Source organism: Taurulus bubalis, assembly GCF_910589615.1.
Source record: "Taurulus bubalis genome assembly, chromosome: 15".
Taxonomy (NCBI): Eukaryota; Metazoa; Chordata; class Actinopteri; order Perciformes; family Cottidae; genus Taurulus; species Taurulus bubalis.
The window spans coordinates 10,674,752-10,695,032 of record NC_136603.1 but is presented as its reverse complement, the minus strand read 5'-3'; the positions used below and the strand labels follow the sequence as shown (position 1 = coordinate 10,695,032).

General features: G+C 40.9%; 1 protein-coding gene across 1 annotated transcript; it reads left to right on the top strand.

Annotated features, from left to right (window-relative positions):
• Positions 1 to 1,060: 1,060 nt before the first annotated feature.
• Positions 1,061 to 20,076, top strand: ptprna (protein tyrosine phosphatase receptor type Na; the record flags this gene model as incomplete). The annotated part of the gene is made up of 24 exons (XM_079231250.1): positions 1,061 to 1,136; positions 4,545 to 4,595; positions 8,931 to 9,041; positions 9,514 to 9,640; positions 9,852 to 9,999; positions 10,682 to 10,877; positions 11,014 to 11,166; positions 11,302 to 11,427; positions 11,868 to 11,902; positions 11,992 to 12,257; positions 12,520 to 12,606; positions 12,715 to 12,794; positions 12,915 to 12,979; positions 14,382 to 14,591; positions 14,915 to 15,181; positions 15,296 to 15,443; positions 15,570 to 15,643; positions 16,171 to 16,248; positions 16,497 to 16,616; positions 17,186 to 17,352; positions 18,035 to 18,088; positions 18,217 to 18,281; positions 18,842 to 18,915; positions 19,083 to 20,076. The coding sequence occupies 24 exons, from the start codon at positions 1,061 to 1,063 to the stop codon at positions 19,152 to 19,154; spliced, it is 2,850 nt and encodes a 949-aa protein (XP_079087376.1). The 3' UTR covers positions 19,155 to 20,076.
• Positions 20,077 to 20,281: the final 205 nt, after the last annotated feature.

The window sequence follows — 20,281 nt, the reverse complement described above, 5'->3', positions numbered from 1 at the left end:
GGGTTGGCAGGTATAGCAGATTGCTGAACATGGACAAGAGCTCATAGGTGAATGGAGGTATAGTCTTAACATCTCGGTATAGGCCTGTGAATGGTTTAGGGCATGGACAACTTTCACATTGTAGTCTATTCCAATTATCTCAGTTGCATCCAATGTAATGATGTTAAAACTCTATAATGTTTTACTGAACATAAAAGTAGACATGGTCATTCCTATAGAATATTTTCTGAATATATATACAGAGAGCTACAGCATGGTAGTTCAGTTGGATTACTTGAGAGACACAAGAGGGAGCAAGAGGACAACTGGACAACATGAACTGCTGTGACGTCACTGCCCAGTAGAAGTGGAGCTCTAGTCTCTGGACTCTGCCATATTCGATGCTGTTCCAATCAGAAGGGATCAATTAGGATCAATAATAAAACATTGCACCTCCAGATTTAGGATGTCCATAATGTGCGAGATTGAGATTGAGGGGAACTCTGCATGTATAAGCACTTTAAACATGGTCCTTTAAGATTGCTCTTGTTGCCATCCTTCCAATATTATGGAAGGATCAACATAGGCCTACCAACATTATCTTAAGATATGAGACTTTCGGCCAACACGTGCTCACCTGTAAACTGTTCATTCACGTCTATGACGAATGACGTCTATGGCGCATGACGTCTTTAATAGGTGGGGGATGCTGTCACTCGTTAGGTCGTGATGACATAGCTGCAGGTCGATCCCTTGCATCTCAGAGAGCTCCCTGCTTCTTCTTCTTCAGGTTGTAGCCTATACGTTATTTCCGCAGTCGTGCAGCGGTGTGTCGACACTACGTTGCTCGTCCACATCCTCCTCCCCATCCTCACACCCCGCCTTGCCGCTGTGGAATTAGTTTTGTCAGCCATTCATTTATGTTTTTCTGTCACATGGGCTCTCTGGGTGCAATGTGAGCTGTCGACACGGCTGCGACTCGTTTGAAAATGATGGAGATTTAAAAGAGGCGACCAAAGCAAGGGGGACTCCGCATCTTTCTCTCTGCATCTCCTCAGCTGCTGGGAGGCTTCAGAGGATCATGCAACACCGCAAGCCATGGCGAGCTCTGCTCCTTTTAACCGTGCTGTGCCAACCGGGAATCTCAGACAAATACGGTAAGATGATCGTGGTGACGAAAGTGATGATGGCAAGTTCCTTATCAGAAATGCACGGTCGTATTCCTGTAATATTCCCCAAAGAACATGATGTGTCTAAGTCGCTAATGACTTCAGGGTGATCTCACCCGACTGTGGGATACTTTATCCAGTGGCATCACTATCATGCCCCTGTCATATTCCAGCAGAGACTGAATAGGGATGTCTAAACGTGTCAGTCTTCAGAAACGACCTGTAAATGATTTGTCAAAGAGAGATGTGTGTGTGGGTAAAAGTAGATGCTGATGATGAGATTAGGCTGAGGCGGAGGAGAAATGGAGAATGATAGAGAGGAAGAGAAAATATGAGTCTAGCGAATGTTATATTAATTTTTCTCGGGACCCTTTTAGAGAATTATGATTCATGTCATGCCACCATCACTCCTCATGCCGTTACTAGCATTATGTTTTCATTTGTAGTGCTTTCTATTGAGAAGGGAGTAGGAAAGCCACCTAATGCAGTTGTTGGGGATAAATAGGTATGCAAAAAAACCATAAACATAAAAAAAGATAAAAAGTATTTACCATAAAAAGTAATATGGTACTTTATACACAAGACATAAAAAAAAACTTTTAATCAGAGATATACTGTCGATTGCATATTATATTGACGGAGAAAGACAGAAAGAAAGAAACAAACAAACAAAGAAAGAAAGAAACAAAGAAAGAAAGAAAGAAAGTTAATTGTTTTCTACATTTAAAAAAATATTTACTGTTGCCTGAACAGTGTCGACCTCACAGTTAACTCTCAGCATGAGAACGGGCAGTAGCAGGTTGATATTAACGACAATGGCAGCTGTAGTAAATACCGCTTATTGGTTATTGCAATTATTATTATTTTTCTTTTCATAGATTGATTCATTAAATTGAAATAATTTGTTGTTGATAAATTGATGCAACAAGTGAATTGTCACACCCATTATACAGGACTTTACCCAAAGGTTGTATTTATTTTTATTCCACAAGTATTTTTTGCTGACAAAAAGAGACATGGAGGTGGAGATTTGTGAAGTATAGAGTGAATTCAATCAAAGTCATAATTGAGAAAGGCCAATGTAATTATCTCCCTCAAGTCTTCTCAGACAAAAACTCTAGCCACTAACATTATTCCCTTCCACCTTGGACTGTATATAAAGCAATGTGAATTATTTTAGGCATATTTATATGCTTACTACGTCAATTTTATTATTTGAGCGCAATCACCCATATGTGATGCATTAAACACCTGAGGAACAATTGATTACAGTTGATTTTAGACATTTGAAGCAGCTCACTTCAATAGCAAGGGAACCATAATATACTTGCAATTTATCAAACCAATTATAAAAAAACAGCAAAACTAAACATTAAACTGATAGTATTTATGTGCCGTAATATTCAGAAAAATGGAGAACACTGCTTTACTAAAATACCATGAAAAGAAAAAATGAACAATGGACAGCTCAATGGGAAGCCATTCTGTAAGTGCCTGTGATTTCAGCACCACGGAGAGAAACCACTGTTGCTTCCCTTTGTCTGTTCATTCATTAACGCCTCTTTGCTTCCATCTCGGTTCTTCCACACATGCATCCACCCATCTGTTCACTTGATTAGCCGTCCACCCATATGTCCAACTGTCCAGTGTCACACAGACACGGACGTCTCTGCAGCCAGGCGTATCCTGAAGAGCATATGACCTGTTGCTAGGTCAGGTTTCCCCTAAAATTGCATTTGAGATTCATTGGAACCCTTGAGCTAATTTGCCATGCTAGCGTGCACTTTTTACCATGTTAAATGAATAGAATAGTTCTTCTAAAATAAAATAAAAAAGTATGTTACTGTTTTGGGAGAATTCTGGAAATGTTAACTTCTTCATCCAAGTTGCATTGTGCATGCATGCGTTGCATTGTTGAGTGCACAGGACAATAAAATGAGATCCAGAAATGGAAACATTTTTAAATCCTAGAAAATAAACTATAAACAAACAGTTGAAGTATTTTGTGCCATTAATGCGTTTGCTTTAGCTCCATGTTGCTTTATTGGCCCAACCCTGGAGCAGATGTCCCTTCCTGGACAACCAGTCATTATTTGATGGCTGAGATTGGCATTTATGCATAATGTATTGTCAACATTGTGGTGATGTGTGTTTCTGCAAGCCCCTGTGTGCAACAATTAGTCATACCTCATTATTTCAGCGACACACAAAGGTTCACATCAGCCTCCAGAGATTGTAGAGCCCAGGTCTCTGGGATAATGGGAATGTTGTTGTTTTTAAGTCATCAAATGTGTGTGCAATATTGAGAGTAAGCTTTCGTTCAAATATTTTCATATAAAGGGAAATTAGGAATTCCAGAAAACTGCTCAATTAGTCATTGAAGAATAGTCTTAGCTTTTAAAGTTAAAAAAGAAGGCATCACAGACATACTCACTTCCAGTGTGTGTGCACAGTGGGGGTTTTTCTTCAAAGAAAGTAGAGGTGAGTCACTGAAAACGCTGTAGGTTCTGCGTCACTTCATACAAAGGTTGAGGAAATAGTTCTCAATCTTTTCCATCCATTTCATTCACAACCGTTCTGCCATCTTTTGCATTTGATTTGGGATAATAATTATGTGTCATTTCATACCCTTTATTTCGGTCTTGTACATGCAAACAGCAACAAAAAACGATGTTTCCTCTGCTAAGAGACGATGTGTGCCGTGAAAGACAAAGATAGAAACAATCCATGCATTCTTCTGGTCCTATCTGTCGTCAGCCACCTGCTCCTTCCCACACTGCCACGAGGTCTTATCCTAAAATAAGTGGAACAGCTAAAAATTCTAATTCAAAGAAATGACCAAAAATATTAGTGCCAACACTGTTTAATTACAAATCAGTTACCGAAGCAGCATAACAATGTAGCTTAAACATAATCTTTTCCTACTATCATATCGGTCATATCAGTATTTCACATCCACAAAACATGTTATCTCCTGTCAGGCTTATCAAAGGTATATGTAGAAACACTGACAGGCTGTACAACCTTTAATAAAGCATTTTACTTTAAAGCATTCTGGTGATGTCTTAGCAGGAGCAAAATAGTTCAACTGAAAATAAGACGATTTTGTATTTCAAGGTTTTCAGAAGTTGCAGGTTTTATGCTAATAACGTCCTTATGTTATAATGTCCTTTTGCAATTATATAAAAATCTTATAAATGTCAAGTGTAGGTGGGATTTGAATACGAAAGATGTGTGTGTGTGTGTGTGTGTGTGTGTGTATTTTAGTCACCACAATTGAAGCTGATTATAATGAGTCAGCCAGGCTTAAGCTCACTTTGTTTTGTTTTCTAAATGTGAGGTTAAGCAGATTTAGACTCTGAGTACCTGTTAGCCCTCTCTGTCTTTCTCCCTCAGGTTGCCTGTTTGAGAGAAAACTGTGCACAAGGGATCAGTCCTGCTCAGATGGTGAGTAAAACACACACACATACACACACACACATCCACACACACACACACACACACACACACACACACACACACACACACACACACACACACACACACACACACACACACACACACACACACACACACAGACGGTACATGAATGGAAGCGTGCAAACAAGTCAAGGATTTTTCCTCTCAGCCCCTATGTGTCTGTCTCTCACCGTCACCTGCCCCTCTCCCTTTCCCCCTCTTCATCTATGCCCCTCCCTGACTCTACTGTCTCCATGGCAACACTGACATCATCGTGAGGTCGACACCCCCACAGTTGTGGCAATACAGCAATGAGTCACCGACGCACACTTACGCACTTCTCTGTGAAAATTGCACTTACGCACATGAACAGCCATTGGACGGAATACAAAACGATCAGCGGCTTTGCAGCTCAAGAGCAGATGCAGGACTGTATTTATACTCGTCTGTGGGTCTGAGAGGAAAATAACAACGGCTCAAAGGTTTTTAGTCTGAAAGGTTGAAATGAGCCTTTTGTCTCTCTGTGTGTCTCTCTCTCTTCATAGCCCACACAATTTTTTGCTGCAATCAATATGTCTGTGAGACACAAAACAAATACTAATTGGCCTATTTTTGTAGCTTGTGCGGGGAAAATATTTCAGTCCAGAGAAAGCGTAACCTAAAGCTGTCCGTATATTTATGATTTTATGATATTTGATGACATGTTTGACGTCTTTACAAATGCAAATACAGAAGAAATTATATTACAGGTGTTTATGAGACTGCTTTATTATTCCAACTTTTTTGATGCAGGCTTGTTTGCTGATGAGTTGAATCAGATTATCAATATAAATGTTGTCTCTGTGTTGAGTGAGAATGATCCGGTACACGAAGCAGCTAGCCTCTGCTAAAAAGGAAGAAGTATGCCTTCTAGCAGAGCTTAAATAATAATAACACTACATAATCAGTTAATGTGAATCGTTCAATTAAACTAAACTAAATAATTTCAATGTTCAATTTCTACTCAATACTATTGACAGAGGTGCCATCTTATTTAGTAGCTTCCTCTATGGGGTTGAAGAGGCAGTGGTGCATCCACACAATCGGCTTCTGAGGAATAGTTGGTCTAAAAAGGTTCATTAGAGTGAAAGTCCTTTTCTTTCTGCTTGCCTGCTGCCTGTCACACATAATGGGAAAAAATGGATTGTGTCTTGGTGAGCTAAATGGAATGCACAGCATATTGTTGTTGCTCTCAGCAGTGGTTTATTTGTGTCTGTGACAGGATGTGTGGCAGGCCCCTACAGATTTGCCAAGCAAATAAGATGTTTTTGGTTGTTGCTGTTTCTAAAACATGTAATTAGAAGGAGTGGAGTGTGCAGTGTTGGACATGGGGCTTTTCCGCTTTTTTAATTTCTTTCAAACATATTCAGAGATGGAGGTGTTTGTTATTAGTGGTGCGTATCACATAGGGTCATTTATACATGGACCGAGGTCACAATGATGTTGTTGTAAGCATCTCCGCTGTAAGCCTGTTGAGTCTGTTAGAGTTTGAGGCCAGTGTTAAACAGCATGAGGTCGTACATTGTCACTGGAGTGGCGGTGTGCACAGGTGTAGCACCCTGACCTTGTCAAGCAACAGCTCCTTGAGGTGTTGACAAGGTGGCTGCCAGGCTGAAGTACCAGATGCATCTGGGCAGGCCATATATAGGGAAGGTGTGGTGGGACTTTTTTAATTATTTGTAATTGTAAATGGGATCCTCAGATGGTTGGTGTTGTTAATGTCTCAATAATAATCACACAAAATAAATATCAATAAATCCATACATAATCCTAAAATATTGGTTGGCATGGCTTTACTGTGAGTACACACACGCACACACACACACACACACACACACACACACACACACACACACACACACACACACACACACACTTCTTTATAGGGCTTGCACAACTGTTTAACCTATTAAAGACTGCTTAGACTAAGACTAATTAATTTGAATAATTATTTGCAGCATCATGTCATTTGAGACAAACATTGCATCTCTTTGATGTAATATATATTCACTGTCCAACACTGAATACTACAGTATGTTCCCTGCACAAAAGTGATATCTACTGAAATACCCCAAGCTCCAGAAATAGTCCCAATCCAATCAAGCCGTGCAGTTTTCTGTCTTCTCTCCCTTCCTCCTCCATTCATCCTCCTCACATTCCTCTTCTCTCTGTCATCAGTCAGTTCAGCACCAGTGATAAGAGCTACTGCATATCCACCCTTCCAGTGCATTTGCTTGCCAGAAAATACAATATCCTGTGTGATGTCACATCATTAACATCACGTATTTGTGATTTGATTACAGGTTTCAATGATTGGGTTGGGAAATAGTAGAGGGAAGGATGCACACATTAGTTCAATATTTTGTATCTCTTGCACAGTAAAACAAGGCTGTTGAAAACATCATCTACTCACTCTTCAATATGGCGAGTGGCAAAATAACAAGCTGTTCTGTTTCCTATACAATTTTGTGGCTATAAAAACATTAATCCTCACTAATCTGTTCAGAATAACCATTTAGGCCTACTGTCTCATCGTGGCAGGTTGGCTCGAGGGAGATTTAGCCAGTGTAGTGTGGTGACTCATCAGTGCGCCACATAATATATAGTCTGCTCTGCTTTATCTTTATTCCCATCACATCGCAGTCTGACTCTTTTCCTTCTGAAATATTTTCATTTGCACTCACATAGATTCCAGAGTTAAACCTCCTATATGTTCTGATGTGATATTGATAACAGTAGCTCTAAAGTAAGACATTTACAACTCTCAGTATCTAACTCCGTTGATTAACCTGCATCTTTTGTATGTGACACTGAAGCAGGACAGCGAGTAGGACAGACATTTTCCAGCATGACCCGCTTGATGTCCTGTTTCCAGCTACTTTTCATTGTGGTTTATGTCCAAACATTATAGTAATTTATTTCGAAAGGATGCATCATCTAAGTCATAGATGTGATGGAAAAATATCTACATGCTGTATTTTAAACACATCTCTGTATGTACCTGAGGTTTTAATAATGATGTGTGCTCAGATCAATGATTAATGTGCAAGTAGTACCAGCTGATAAGAGCTTTAAGGTGCTGACTACCTGGTAAAAGAACGTTCAGATCACGCAGGAGGAAATGATTTATGCTGATGTAAGACACACAGTCATCTTTTGATCACAAGGATTGATCCATGTGGAGACATGCGATTGGTTGAAAATATAATATGGATCAGGTTAATGTACAAACCACATGGAAGATCTTCAATGTACAGTATATGCTGACGTGGAACACACAGTCCAATGTACATCACATGTTCGATATAGTGAGAACACATTAGAGATGAGATGGGTCGGAAGGGATGGTCATTTGAAATTGTATATAACTGGTTGTCGAAATAATGATTTTTGTAGAAACCTAGATAGGCATTGATGATTCACGACTGTTGAGATTTCTCCCTGCTTGCGCAAGCATTAATAAACGAACGGAGGCATTGTGTCTTGTCCAGAGAAACTCTGCTTATTTGTCATATTTGATTGACACCTTTGAACTCTTCTCCCGAACAGAATTATTTCCACAACATAGACCTCATATTGATAAATCAGCATGGCTGAAGAGTGGATGCATGAAATTGTTGCATTTTGAACATGAACCGCAAAGGATCAAAAAATGGATTAATTTATGATCAGGATATGAGAACAGTGTGCAGAAAATAATACTGAGCAAAAAAAATGCTATCCTTTTGTTTCTGTTGTCATGAGGCTGCCTACAGGTTAACAACTAAACTAAAGCACACTCACTGACAGTGGTAGAACCTTGTCAAAAGCAGTGACAAGCATTGTAAGTGTGTGGGCTGTACTTCAAAACTATGACTCACTGCTGTGGGCTAGTGTGGTGTGGGCTATATAAGAATTATGAGTATTACTGCAAAATACTGGACTATACCTCAAGGCCAGATTCACTGACATATTTGTGGGGGAAATGTATACAATTAAAGCTAAAAGACTAAGAAAATACAAACATCAATAACTGTAGAGCCTTGTTACATTTGCTTTCAGCGACTGTATTTTCGATTTTCCTTTTTCAGAGCACCCATTTTGATTTGTTAGGATAGAAAAAGCACAAGTGTTACGCAAAACTTATTATACATGTTCTACTCAAGTGCCCTAGATGATGGCCTTTAAAATCACTTTAAAAATAAATCTCAAAAGATTATATTGGCAAAATACGAGTTAAAATGTTGACAGTGTGTGTGTGTGTGTGTGTGTGTGTGTGTGTGTGTGTGTGTCTGTTCCTTCCAGATGGGCTGTTTGGTCAGTGTCGTACTGCTAAGCAGGACCTGGTCCAGTACCAGGTGTCAGTTCCTGTTCTGAAAAGGATGCAGGAAGTCCTCAAACAGCTCATGCTACAAGGTGAGAGGATACATGGAAATCATCACCAGCATTTCTTTACTAATCTAAAACTGTTCGAGTGTAAATACTCCATTGCTTCTAAGCGACAGTGAGGAGAGTCAAAGTTTTTGACAACATCTGTGTGATTTGATGTGTCTTTTGAGGGTAATTTTAGCCATTTTCATATGAAAACTACATTCTATTTGCATTATTAAGCCTAGACCATTATCCCTACTACAGCTGTGTTTTGAGCTAAATGCTCACGTCAGCATGCTAACATGTTCAAAAGGACAATGCTTAGTTTAGCGCTTTAGCTTAGCATGCTAGTACTAAACACAAAATAGTATAGTACAATATACAGGCATAAATCCTCTTCAAGATATATCCCATAAGGAATTATTGATTTCAGCAAACCTCTCTCTCCTTCACGGACACCTTTGTCTTGCTCTCTAAACTTCTTTGTGTGTGTGTGTGTGTGTGTGTGTGTGTACAGGTCTTTCCTGGCAAGATGACATCACTCAGTATATTTTATCAAAGGAGCTGAGGAGAGTTCCCCATACCACCCAACCCTCTAAACCAAACTCCTCTTCCTCCTCTTCCTCCTCGTCTCATTCGTCTCAGTAAGTACCCTCCAGTTACAGTGATATGCAGTGAGTAGTGCACATTTTACATGAAGCAAATAAGTCAAAGGACAGAGTTAGAGACAATCCTTTACTACACCCTGGTGGAGTCCCCCTCTATTTACTTCTGGACCTGTTCTTTCATCCCTACCTCCACCCAAGCCCTGTGTATTTATCTTATTCATCTCTTTGTTTTTCTCTGTGCCGCCAGGTCCAAACAGAACGTCCTCCACCAACATAGTTCTAAGACAGGGTCCGCGCCTCCTGGTAGCAACTACCTGGACTACATGATTGTCGAACCTCCTCAGACCAAACTCCGCATGCAGACAGCCTCAATGGACCCATACACATACCACCAGGTACACACAGTGGCGGGTCGTGGATTTTCTACCTGCTGCTGAGGTCCTTGTCCCTGTGAAGAATCACTCGTACAGAGCCCTATCTAGCTGGCCGTCACCATGTAGTTTAACCGGCTTTTCCACCACAGAGAGAAACAAGAGCGTTAAGCAGAGCGCTTAACAGCTGTGAAGCTGTCCGCGAGTAGCCAGAAGCTGAGGAGCAGACAAGACAGGAGCTGAGCAATGAGAAAATACGCTAATAGGGAAAATTATTTATAGTACATGTTTTATTTGTGAAAAACAATTAATTTAACTTTTTTTTTTTAAAGAATTTCAAACTTAAATTATAAAATAGCTATAACTTTGTGATTCTGTTTAGGCCAGCAGAGAAGGCTTAGCAGGCCCTGACGGCCTGCCACTGGGTGCACAAACACACATCATTAGTGTCTGTAGAGTATGTGCGTGTGGATCAATCTACAAAACTAGTCCCAGGCACAATTTTTCTTACAAAAGATAACAATTCACGCATTAAATCCCAACTCTAGAGTTAAACACAATCTTAGGAAAATAGTGCAATTGTGGTAAATACTTTGGAAACCTGTATTAAGGATTATTACAGTAGTGTCAATGAAAAGGAAAATGCATAGATCTTAGGCATCACACATATGCACACACTAAATCAGTGTACCTCTCCTGATTCCAGCATAGATATCAAGATGACATTGAGAGATCACTGATTGGAGCAGGAGCTGGTTATGCCCGTCCTTCTTCAAGGTCCCAGGCCAATCAAAGAGAACAAGAACGTGACAGGCAGCTGCTACAGGAAGCCTTGTCTGTATACCTAGCGTCTGCTCAGCCTTCTAATCGCCACCGAGGGGCCGCTTCCATGACTCGTGCAGGTAAACAGCATGTTTGGTTTTCAAAAAGAAGACACACAAGAAACAAAACTTTTTGGAAGCTATTTCATTAATTAAACAGTCAAAAACATAACTAAACAATTATCTTTGCCATCATCAACTATGATTTTATGAGCAGGTCTGCCTTATTATGAGGACCTGGAACTAGCGATACCAGTGGACTATGTGGAAGACTACACCCTAGAGGAGAGAATTGGTACTGCTGACAGACAACAAACTCAGCAGAATAAAAAAGTTCCTCAGCAGATCAGCGCTCAGTCTGGAAACAATGGTGAGGAAAAGGAACTTAATGTTATTTCAGCAGATTTAAGCAGAGGGAGTACTTACACAGTGTGCACATACACGTTCATCCAATTTTTTAATTGGTAAGTAAAAAGATGATGCTAACTTTGGTGTCCTGTGTTAGATGACCTTCTCCAGAGGATGTCAGGAGTCTTGAAGAGGTACGGAGTTGACCCCAGAGAGCTCAGTCAAGAGCAGCTCTACAAGCTGGCCCTCATTCTGCAGCTGATGCAAGCCCAAGACAAAACAGGTAGTCTTTCAGTCATTTCAAAGCAACAACTAAATAGAAACACCGGCTCCTTTTACACATACAACTGGAATATGAAGTTTCAATATCAAGCTACAAAATCTACATCTATATATTTATATATATATATATATATATATATATATATATATATATATATATATATATATATATATATATATATATATATATATATGAAGGATTTAAGGTTACAACCCAGTTAAAATGACTATTACAGTATTACCTTCGGTTTTCATGCTACAACCAATCTGTGACTGTAAAACAAGTGCGGCTTTTTCTAAGATGGTGGAGATAATTGTAATACATTCTGAAAGTGATGAATAGAACCCTTGAGTAAATGGCTAAAACAGATTACGCAGATATTAAATTGTGATTTATTGTAGTATTTCATTAAAAACATCAGTCTATCTGTCTTAACACAGATCCAATTGAGAAAGACCTCATTACCCTCAAGCAGGTATGTCAGCATTCGTTGTCAGCAGTGTTCACAAGAAGAAATCCAACACCTTTTTTTTCACCGATGCGTCTTCTATTATTCCCCCTCAGATGCAGCTACTAAAAACAGACAGTGTGTCCCATAAGCCGGAGAAGGCCGCCCCTGTTCCTGGTCCCCCTGAGGCCCCTCCTGCTCCCACATCCGCCTCAGTCCCATCTACACCTCAAGCCAAGAGTGCCAGCGTCCTCACTTCTGCCTCCCAGCCTCCGCAGGCCGCCCCTGCTGAAGGTGGAGCAGGCTTGAAGGAGCAGGGGCCGCCACTGGTTGAGGGTACAGGAGCCAAGGAGGAGTATGGGTACATAGTCACCAACCAGAGGTCAGCACTCGATCAAATTAAACTTTCTGTTTATTACAAATAAACTGTGAAAACAAGAAGCACATATCTTCCTGTGGAGCCAATCATTATTGTCAGGAAATACCGACTCTGAGTTTGTAGAATAGATGTCCTCACAAAGGCTGTCAGGAAGTGGCAATATGTGAAATCACTAATTGTCATGTTAATTGCCACTAAAGAGCAGCTAATAGCACATAATAAACATGACGTTTAAAAAGAGGATAATTATGTTTTTCATTTGTAGTCCCTTGAGTTTGTATGATGGAGTGAAGCTGTTGGCGCTACTGGCTGATAAGATACACCTGACAACCAGCAGCTTCATCAACATCAGGTAACACCACCGTTTTGTGTGTGCCAGTGTGCTAAAAAGTAGTCAAAGAGTAGTTTTCCAAGTTCTGAAGCATCCAACATGTGTGTCCCTGTGGTTTTGTGTTGCCAGTGTGGTGGGCCCTGCGCTGACGTTCCGTATCCGCCAGAATGATCACAACATGACGGCTGCAGAGGTCGCTGCTAAAGCTGGTGAGGCGCAAAAACACACAGACACCCGAACACCTCCCTCAACATGAAGGGAGAAGTCGCTCTCACATCACACTTTTCTCAAATAACAATTGTTTCTTGTGTTTTTTTTCACCCAAACAGTCAATGAAAAGAACTTCCTGGAGTCTGAGACAGGCTTTAAGATTGTGCAGACTGGTGTGGGAGAGGTAAACACACACACACACACACACACACACACACACACACACACACACACACACACACGCACACACACAGATGATCAGACTTGTTGGTGTGAAATTAGACAGACTACCAGCTCCTCACTGAATTGGTTTTACTTTACTTTATTTGCGGCTGTCTTTTGTAGTTACAGAGTGACTTGATCTTGTATCTTAACCCAGGGATGTTCAGGGATTTGAAAGGGTACCATGAAATGATTGCTTGCGAAATGGTTCAGACAGGACGACGGACTGACTCGGGGTCTGTTTTCAAACGTGGAGCTTGTGTTTGGTATCACATCAAATGAAGAAAATGAGCTCAATTTTTTGCAAGAAATATTACTTTTATGAGCACGAGCGCTGCTCTGTACTTTGACGCAGCACAGATGGAGGCAGTGCACCCATCTTGGTTATAGAGCTTATTTTCCATCCACCACTACACTTGCTGTGCTGCAAAATTGTGTGTGGGTGTTTGTCTGTGTGCTTAAACCCCCGAGCATGTGCCACCTGGAGTGCAAGTGGCCAGAACAAATCAGCGAGTCTGCACCTCATAACCATCATCTCACTTGTTGCCATGGTTCTTCATCTCCCCCCCCCCACTGTGGCTCCCAGATCCCAGGTGCTATGGCAACAGTCACAGGTGTCATTGGCCTCATTATGTGCACACTAACCCACACTAGGTGTCTTATTCCTGGCCTTTGAATCATCGCCTGCATCTCAAACTGCATGTGTAATGGGTTAACAATTTAGACAGAATATCAGGAGTACACACACACACACTCACTCACACAAACAGACACAAACGCACACGCTGATTGAACCCAGGGCTGCAGATAATATTGTAATAGTCATTAACGGAACATGTGTATCAATTCATCAAAAAATGACATTATTCTTTCAATGAATTCAGTTTTAATGAAAGCATGATTTTGAATACTGATTTACACTTACAATTTACAGTTTTACATTAACGTGGTAATTAATGAATTCAGCTGTATTGGGCAGCAGAGTGAAAACGGTACTAAAAGATAGAAAAGAAGATGAAGAAGGGGTGGAACGACACACTACTGTCTTTCTAACAGGTTCCTGGTTCATACGATCATGACTTTTCAGACCTCTGTCCTTATAACTCAACATCACCGAACCCACCGCGCTGTCATGTATAGTTACATCCAAACAAATGTGTTGCTAGAATGAGATGAGTGACCTTTGGATTCCAGTGGCGAGTCCCAGAGGTGTCTTAGCTTGGGTTGACTATACTCTCAAAAGGCAAGATGGACACGTCAACAAAAGGAAATAGCACTATGCTGAGATAATAATATGTTTTCATGTGTGCCATTTCCCCACTGCCCATGTCTTGCTTATTCTTTATGATGTATGTTTTTCCCAGAGGACAGATGCACGGGGTCTCCCCCAGGTAACCAGGGTTTCCCAGGGCTCCAGTGGCACAGTCGTCACCCTTGTTTCCATGGCAGTCGTAGGAAGTGTGCTGGTATTGGCCATGGCCGTAGCATGTCTCAGGCACTATGCTCAGCAAGTGGCCAATGGAAAGCTTGGACTGGGGCCAGAGGGAGGAGCAGAAACACACTTTGACTACCAGGTAAGGCCACATGGGGAGATTCGGGACTCAGTAAAGGCCATTTTATATAATGTCCTTGTCTGTTTGTTTGTTTTCACCTTGGTGTCAATGTCTCCATGGTATAATAGTTTGGTGTAAAAGTGTAAGAAACCACATTATGGACGCTCAAAAGGGCAATAAATGTGTGAATTTGCATTTGTTATTCAGAGCATATAGGTAATAATGAAGAAATGTCTCTTAGATCAGGCAGATGAATGACTATAAGTTAAATAAAAGACAATACATGTTATTACATTTATCATAGTTATTTGTATATAGTTTTATTTAACGTACTTTCCACTCAGGAGCTATGTCGGCAACACATGGCATCCAAAACCTCCCTGTCCCGCCAGGACTGTGTGGTCGGCGGCAGCAGCAGCATGGTGGGCTCCGCCATAGCCACAGGTGCTGGTGGTCGGAGGGGTACGGACACGTCCCGCGTCAGCAGCGTTTCCTCCCAGTTCAGCGACGGTCCCCAGCACAGCCCGTCCTCCACCCACAGCTCCACCCCGTCCTGGAGCGAAGAGCCAGCCCAGTCCAACATGGACATCTCTACTGGTCACATGATACTGGTGAGTTATTGACGAGACTAGACTTCCTGCTGTAGCGAAGGAATCTCTCGCTGTGAAAATCATACCTTTTCTCTTCCATTAACTGCTCACACTTTATGTGCATGTCTCTGTCAGGCGTATATGGAGGATCATCTGCGTAATAAGGACCGCCTTCAGAGGGAGTGGGAGGCGTTGTGCTCCTACCAGGCTGATCCCAGTTCAGTAGCTGTGGCGCAACTCCCGAGCAACATGGACAAGAACAGACATGCTGAATCTCTCCCCTGTTAGTTCATCAGTGTGTCACTGTAATCATTGCTTTCTCTCTCTGTGATGCTGTCATGTTTACATCAATCATATTTCCTCGTCATTCATGCAGTGACTCGTTCTTGACAGCTGTTTCCTTTTCCAGATGATCACTCTCGGGTGAAGCTGAAGACTGAAGTGAATTCCAATAAACAAGACTACATCAATGCCAGCACCATTGTGAGAATTCTTCAAACAATCTAAAACTTGTATTCAGGGTGTATGGTTTTTATCATTTTTGGTTTGTTGGTTGGCGATTAATCCCCTTATACAATATGAGGATTTAAATAAAAAAGTTCTGATGATCATTATGTCTGATGATCAATACATCAATACATTTGAAATATTGGAACATATTTGTACAGAGTATATATTGCTGATAGATCTTCATTGTTGATGAGTTCAGCAAGAAATGCATTCTTTGTTACAAGAGAAAGAAAATCTGTGAATACTATATCTATTTGGATTTGCCAAAGCCTGTCTCTCTATCAGAATATGAACACTTAGACCTGATTCAAGTCTAATCTGTCAAATGTAATTAATGCCCATGAGGTCAAAGAAAAGCCTCTGTCTGATGCATGTATAACCACTTCTCTGTATAACATTATAATGCTCCCTTGCTGTGACTCATATCTGTTTTAGAATCATCATGAAAAAAATTAACTAGAAAATTCAGCTCTCTTTCTTTTCGTTTTTTAACTCCACAGTGTGATCATGACCCTCGCCAGCCAGCTTATATCGCCGCACAGGGACCACTGGCTCATACTGTCGCTGATTTCTGGCAGGTCAGTGCAATCTCTGTTCTATTATTTTTCTGTCTCACTCACAATTTAGAGGATTTACTTTAATGACGTAGGCCGTTGGACCATTCAGTCCATCTGCAGGAAATATGCCTTGTTACTCACATTTATATTTAAGTGTGTGTGTGTGTGTGTGTGTGTGTGTGTGTGTGCGTGTGTGTGTGTGTGTGTGTGTGTGTGTGTGTGTGTGTGTGTGTGTTTGTGTGTGTGTGTGTGTTCTCTCCAATCCACAGATGGTGTGGGAGAACGGCTGCACAGTGATAGTGATGATGACGGCTCTGGTGGAAGATGGAGTGAAACAGTGCGAGCGATACTGGCCTGATGAGGGCTCATCCCTCTACCACATCTATGAGGTTCATTTCCTGTCGGCGCTCACAACCCTTCATTTCACATTTAGCACAGTCTCTTTTCATAATGTTCTTACAGAGTAAGAGGTATTTCTTCTCTGCATTCGACCGGCGGTTATAGTAGTTTTGTTCAAAACAAATATGTACACAAGAAGTGCAGGGTTATGTTAAGAAATATTTAGATTAATCCGAGATTGATCTCAGAGTTTAGATAAAGTCAGATCTCTGCAATTAAATACACAATTGTAATTGCATAATTCGGATTTAAATCAACATTTTGAGGGGGAAAAAAACTAAATACAAAAACGTATATTGTACATTCAATGTAAAATGTTCTTATTAAAAGCATTAAACAAAAATGGCCATTCCCCTCTTTAATGGTATGTGTTCCCCAAACCGTTAATTCACATCTGTAATCACAATAATAAGGCCTTTTTCTTTTTTAAGAGAGAAAACAAATATTGTGTATTCAAATGTTGCATCCATCATTTAGTTTGCCCTCTTGTTCATGTCTCTTTTGTGTCTGCCATCCCTCCCGCTCTTTCTTTCCCTCTCCGTCTCTTTGTGTTCATCAGGTGAACCTGGTGTCGGAGCACATCTGGTGCAAAGACTACCTGGTGCGCAGCTTCTACCTGAAGAACGTCCAGACGCAAGAGACCAGAACTTTGACGCAGTTTCACCTGCTGAGCTGGCCGTCTGACGGCATCCCCACCTCCACGCGACCACTGCTGGACTTCCGCAGGTAAGCGCCTCTACAATTACACATTTACACCCAGACTACCCCAACATGTGCCCTTGATTTCAACAGGATGGAGAAAACAGGGGGTCAGGATGAGATGGGTGTAATGTTGTGGTAACTGGTACCCGAACACATCAGTGGGTTCAAATCCTCCTGATCGCCCTCATCACGTCCATCTTTTTGTCATTCTGCCTGGCGTGTGCGACATTCCATACCCTAGTCATCACCGTTGCTCTCTCTCTCTCCCTCTCCCCCAGTGTGCAGGTTGATGGGTTTGTATTTTAACATCTCCCAGTGTCATTTTTGTGGTTTGCAGCTAGTACTCTGGCTCCAGTTGCATAGTCACAAAAATGAGCATTGGCAGGTGTGACTGACTACTGCAAGAGGGACAGTGAATCTGTGGCTTCCTCTTCACCTATTCTTTCCTGTTTTATCATCTCACAGTCGTCCAAAACCTCATGCACTTTCTACTTGTTCCTGTCCTGACTTCCTTTACCTCATTCCTGATCTTACTGTTTCAGCATTTATTAATATCTTGAATCCTGATTGAAGTAATGTATGTATATTTATTAAATGTGTGAACAAGGTTAGTTGTGATTACAAAGTTTATAGTAACTAATTTATAATAATAAAAAAAATTCTGTTATCCTTTCTTTCTCTGCTGTTCCTTGTTCCTGCTTTTCAGGAAAGTGAATAAATGCTACAGAGGTCGTTCCTGCCCAATCATCGTTCACTGCGGGTAAAACAATATACCAAATGATTTCTGTAAAACATGAGATTTGGTAGAATCACACAATATGACCAATATGAGTTTGTAAGCAGATTGAGGTAAACACACTATTTCCTTCATACCTGTCACTCTCACAGTGATGGCACTAGCCGGACCGGCGCGTACATCCTCATTGACATGGTGCTGAACCGCATGGCCAAGGGTGAGATGCGCTCACACGCACACACACACACACACACACACACATTTATATAGGGTATAATTAATTTCGTAAACAAGGTCCACATATGGTGAGAGAGTGAATTTACGCTGAAGTTTGCTCATAACAGCTCAGTGTGTAGGCCTACACTGATGTGTTACCTTTTGTGGACAGCAGAAGGGGCTATAGTCACAATAAAGTAAAATAATTCTGCTCATGTGACATTTTTATTATTATTCCTCATTAAGGTATGGATCAATCATTCATGGATGTTGGTCAGTAACGTAGGGCTTAATAGAGAAAGTTAGCTGGATTTTATTTTGTGTTCTGTTTCAACATGCACAACCACATCCTATAGTCTTTACACTGAAGGTTTATTTTAGTGTCACGCTAACATCAATTGGATTGCATCACAATTTGTTCTTAGTTGTTGGGATTATTTTAAATTCATGTTCATTTTTATTGTTTTAAAGAAGGTTTAGAGAGAAGGTTACTATCTTTTGTTGCAAGAGGATTACATTTTTTTTTACCAAAGCCTCAAACCCGGTTTCTGTTGTTGTTAGGAGTGAAGGAGATTGACATCGCAGCCTCCCTGGAGCACATCAGAGACCAGAGACCTGGCTTAGTCCGCACCAAGGTACCATACGTCTGTGTGTTTGCACTATTTCAGCACTTTTAAGGTGGACGTCCATCAATCATAATCCAGTTGTCTTCCTCTGTGCGATTTGTAACCATCCCTCTCCCACCTTCCACTCTTACGTTCCCTTCTTGTTATTTCTGTTCCCCACCTCTCGTCCTGATCAGGACCAGTTTGAGTTTGCGCTGACGGCAGTAGCCGAGGAGGTGAATGCCATCTTGAAAGCCTTGCCACAGTGAGCTGAGGACGCAGTGGGGACATCCACAGGCACACAGAGAGAATTACTCATGAGGACACACTCGTACAATCCAGTCATGGATGTCCGGCCATCCCTGTAAAAAAGAATTTGCTCGACCACACTTGGAGCAGTCACTGCTCTTGTTTTCAGCATGCAGTGTTTTACCATCTACTCATTCTCTGGGTTTATAATGCTTTTTGGAACTTAATTAAATTATTTTTGGCAGGGTGTAAATACATGGACAGAAGATTCACCAATATGGGACACATTTGATCTTTTCTCTCTGAGGTTTCTACCTAATGAGACAACAATAAGGCCGTCAGATGTGAGCTACAAAGGGTTGCTATTCTCTGCCCTTCCAGGATAGAATGCACTTCTATCCTGTGCAACACTGTTTACCAATCAACCTCCATTTGATTCCATCTTTGCTTCATTTCCCCCTTTTACTGGACATGAGTACCTAAAATCAATCAACATCAACAGATGATATACCACTAACACTGAGGGTTCATTTGGTTGTTTTGTTGAACATGCCAATCCTCTTGGTATATTGTTAAAATCATGTTAAATCCATTCACAAATGCATCAAATGTGTAAGACCTCCATCTGGCTAATACACAAGAAGGTTTCAAATCATCTTAACTGAGTGTGTTGTAACTGTATGCTATCGTCTAGTGTGTGTTGATTTCCAGCAGGGTTTAATTCATGAGGCTTGTCTTGTCTGCCATGACAACATGATGGTTTGTGTTAAGCACTGGTCCTTGTGTAACGGATGCTGTACTTTGACCACCAAGTACACCTCGCCCTCACTCTCTCTCTCTCTTTCTGCGCACACCTTTGTACCTTTGTTTGGGTTCTTTTACCGTCTTACTAAGTGTACGGCCTTGTGATTAACGTAAATAATTCCTCCTGATGATTGTGTTTATTTCATGTAGCAGACAGATAATATGAAAAAATATCTATAAAAATGTATTTTTGACTTGACCTGATTAAATTTGTGACGTGATGCAGCAAAAAAAAGCTAAAAACAAGCCTCAAGCTCTTTTTCTTGACCTGTTTTTTAGTGGGTGTGTTTTTTGTCTTATAAATTAAAATGTAGTTGCATGTGTATTTTAAGCTATTTACATG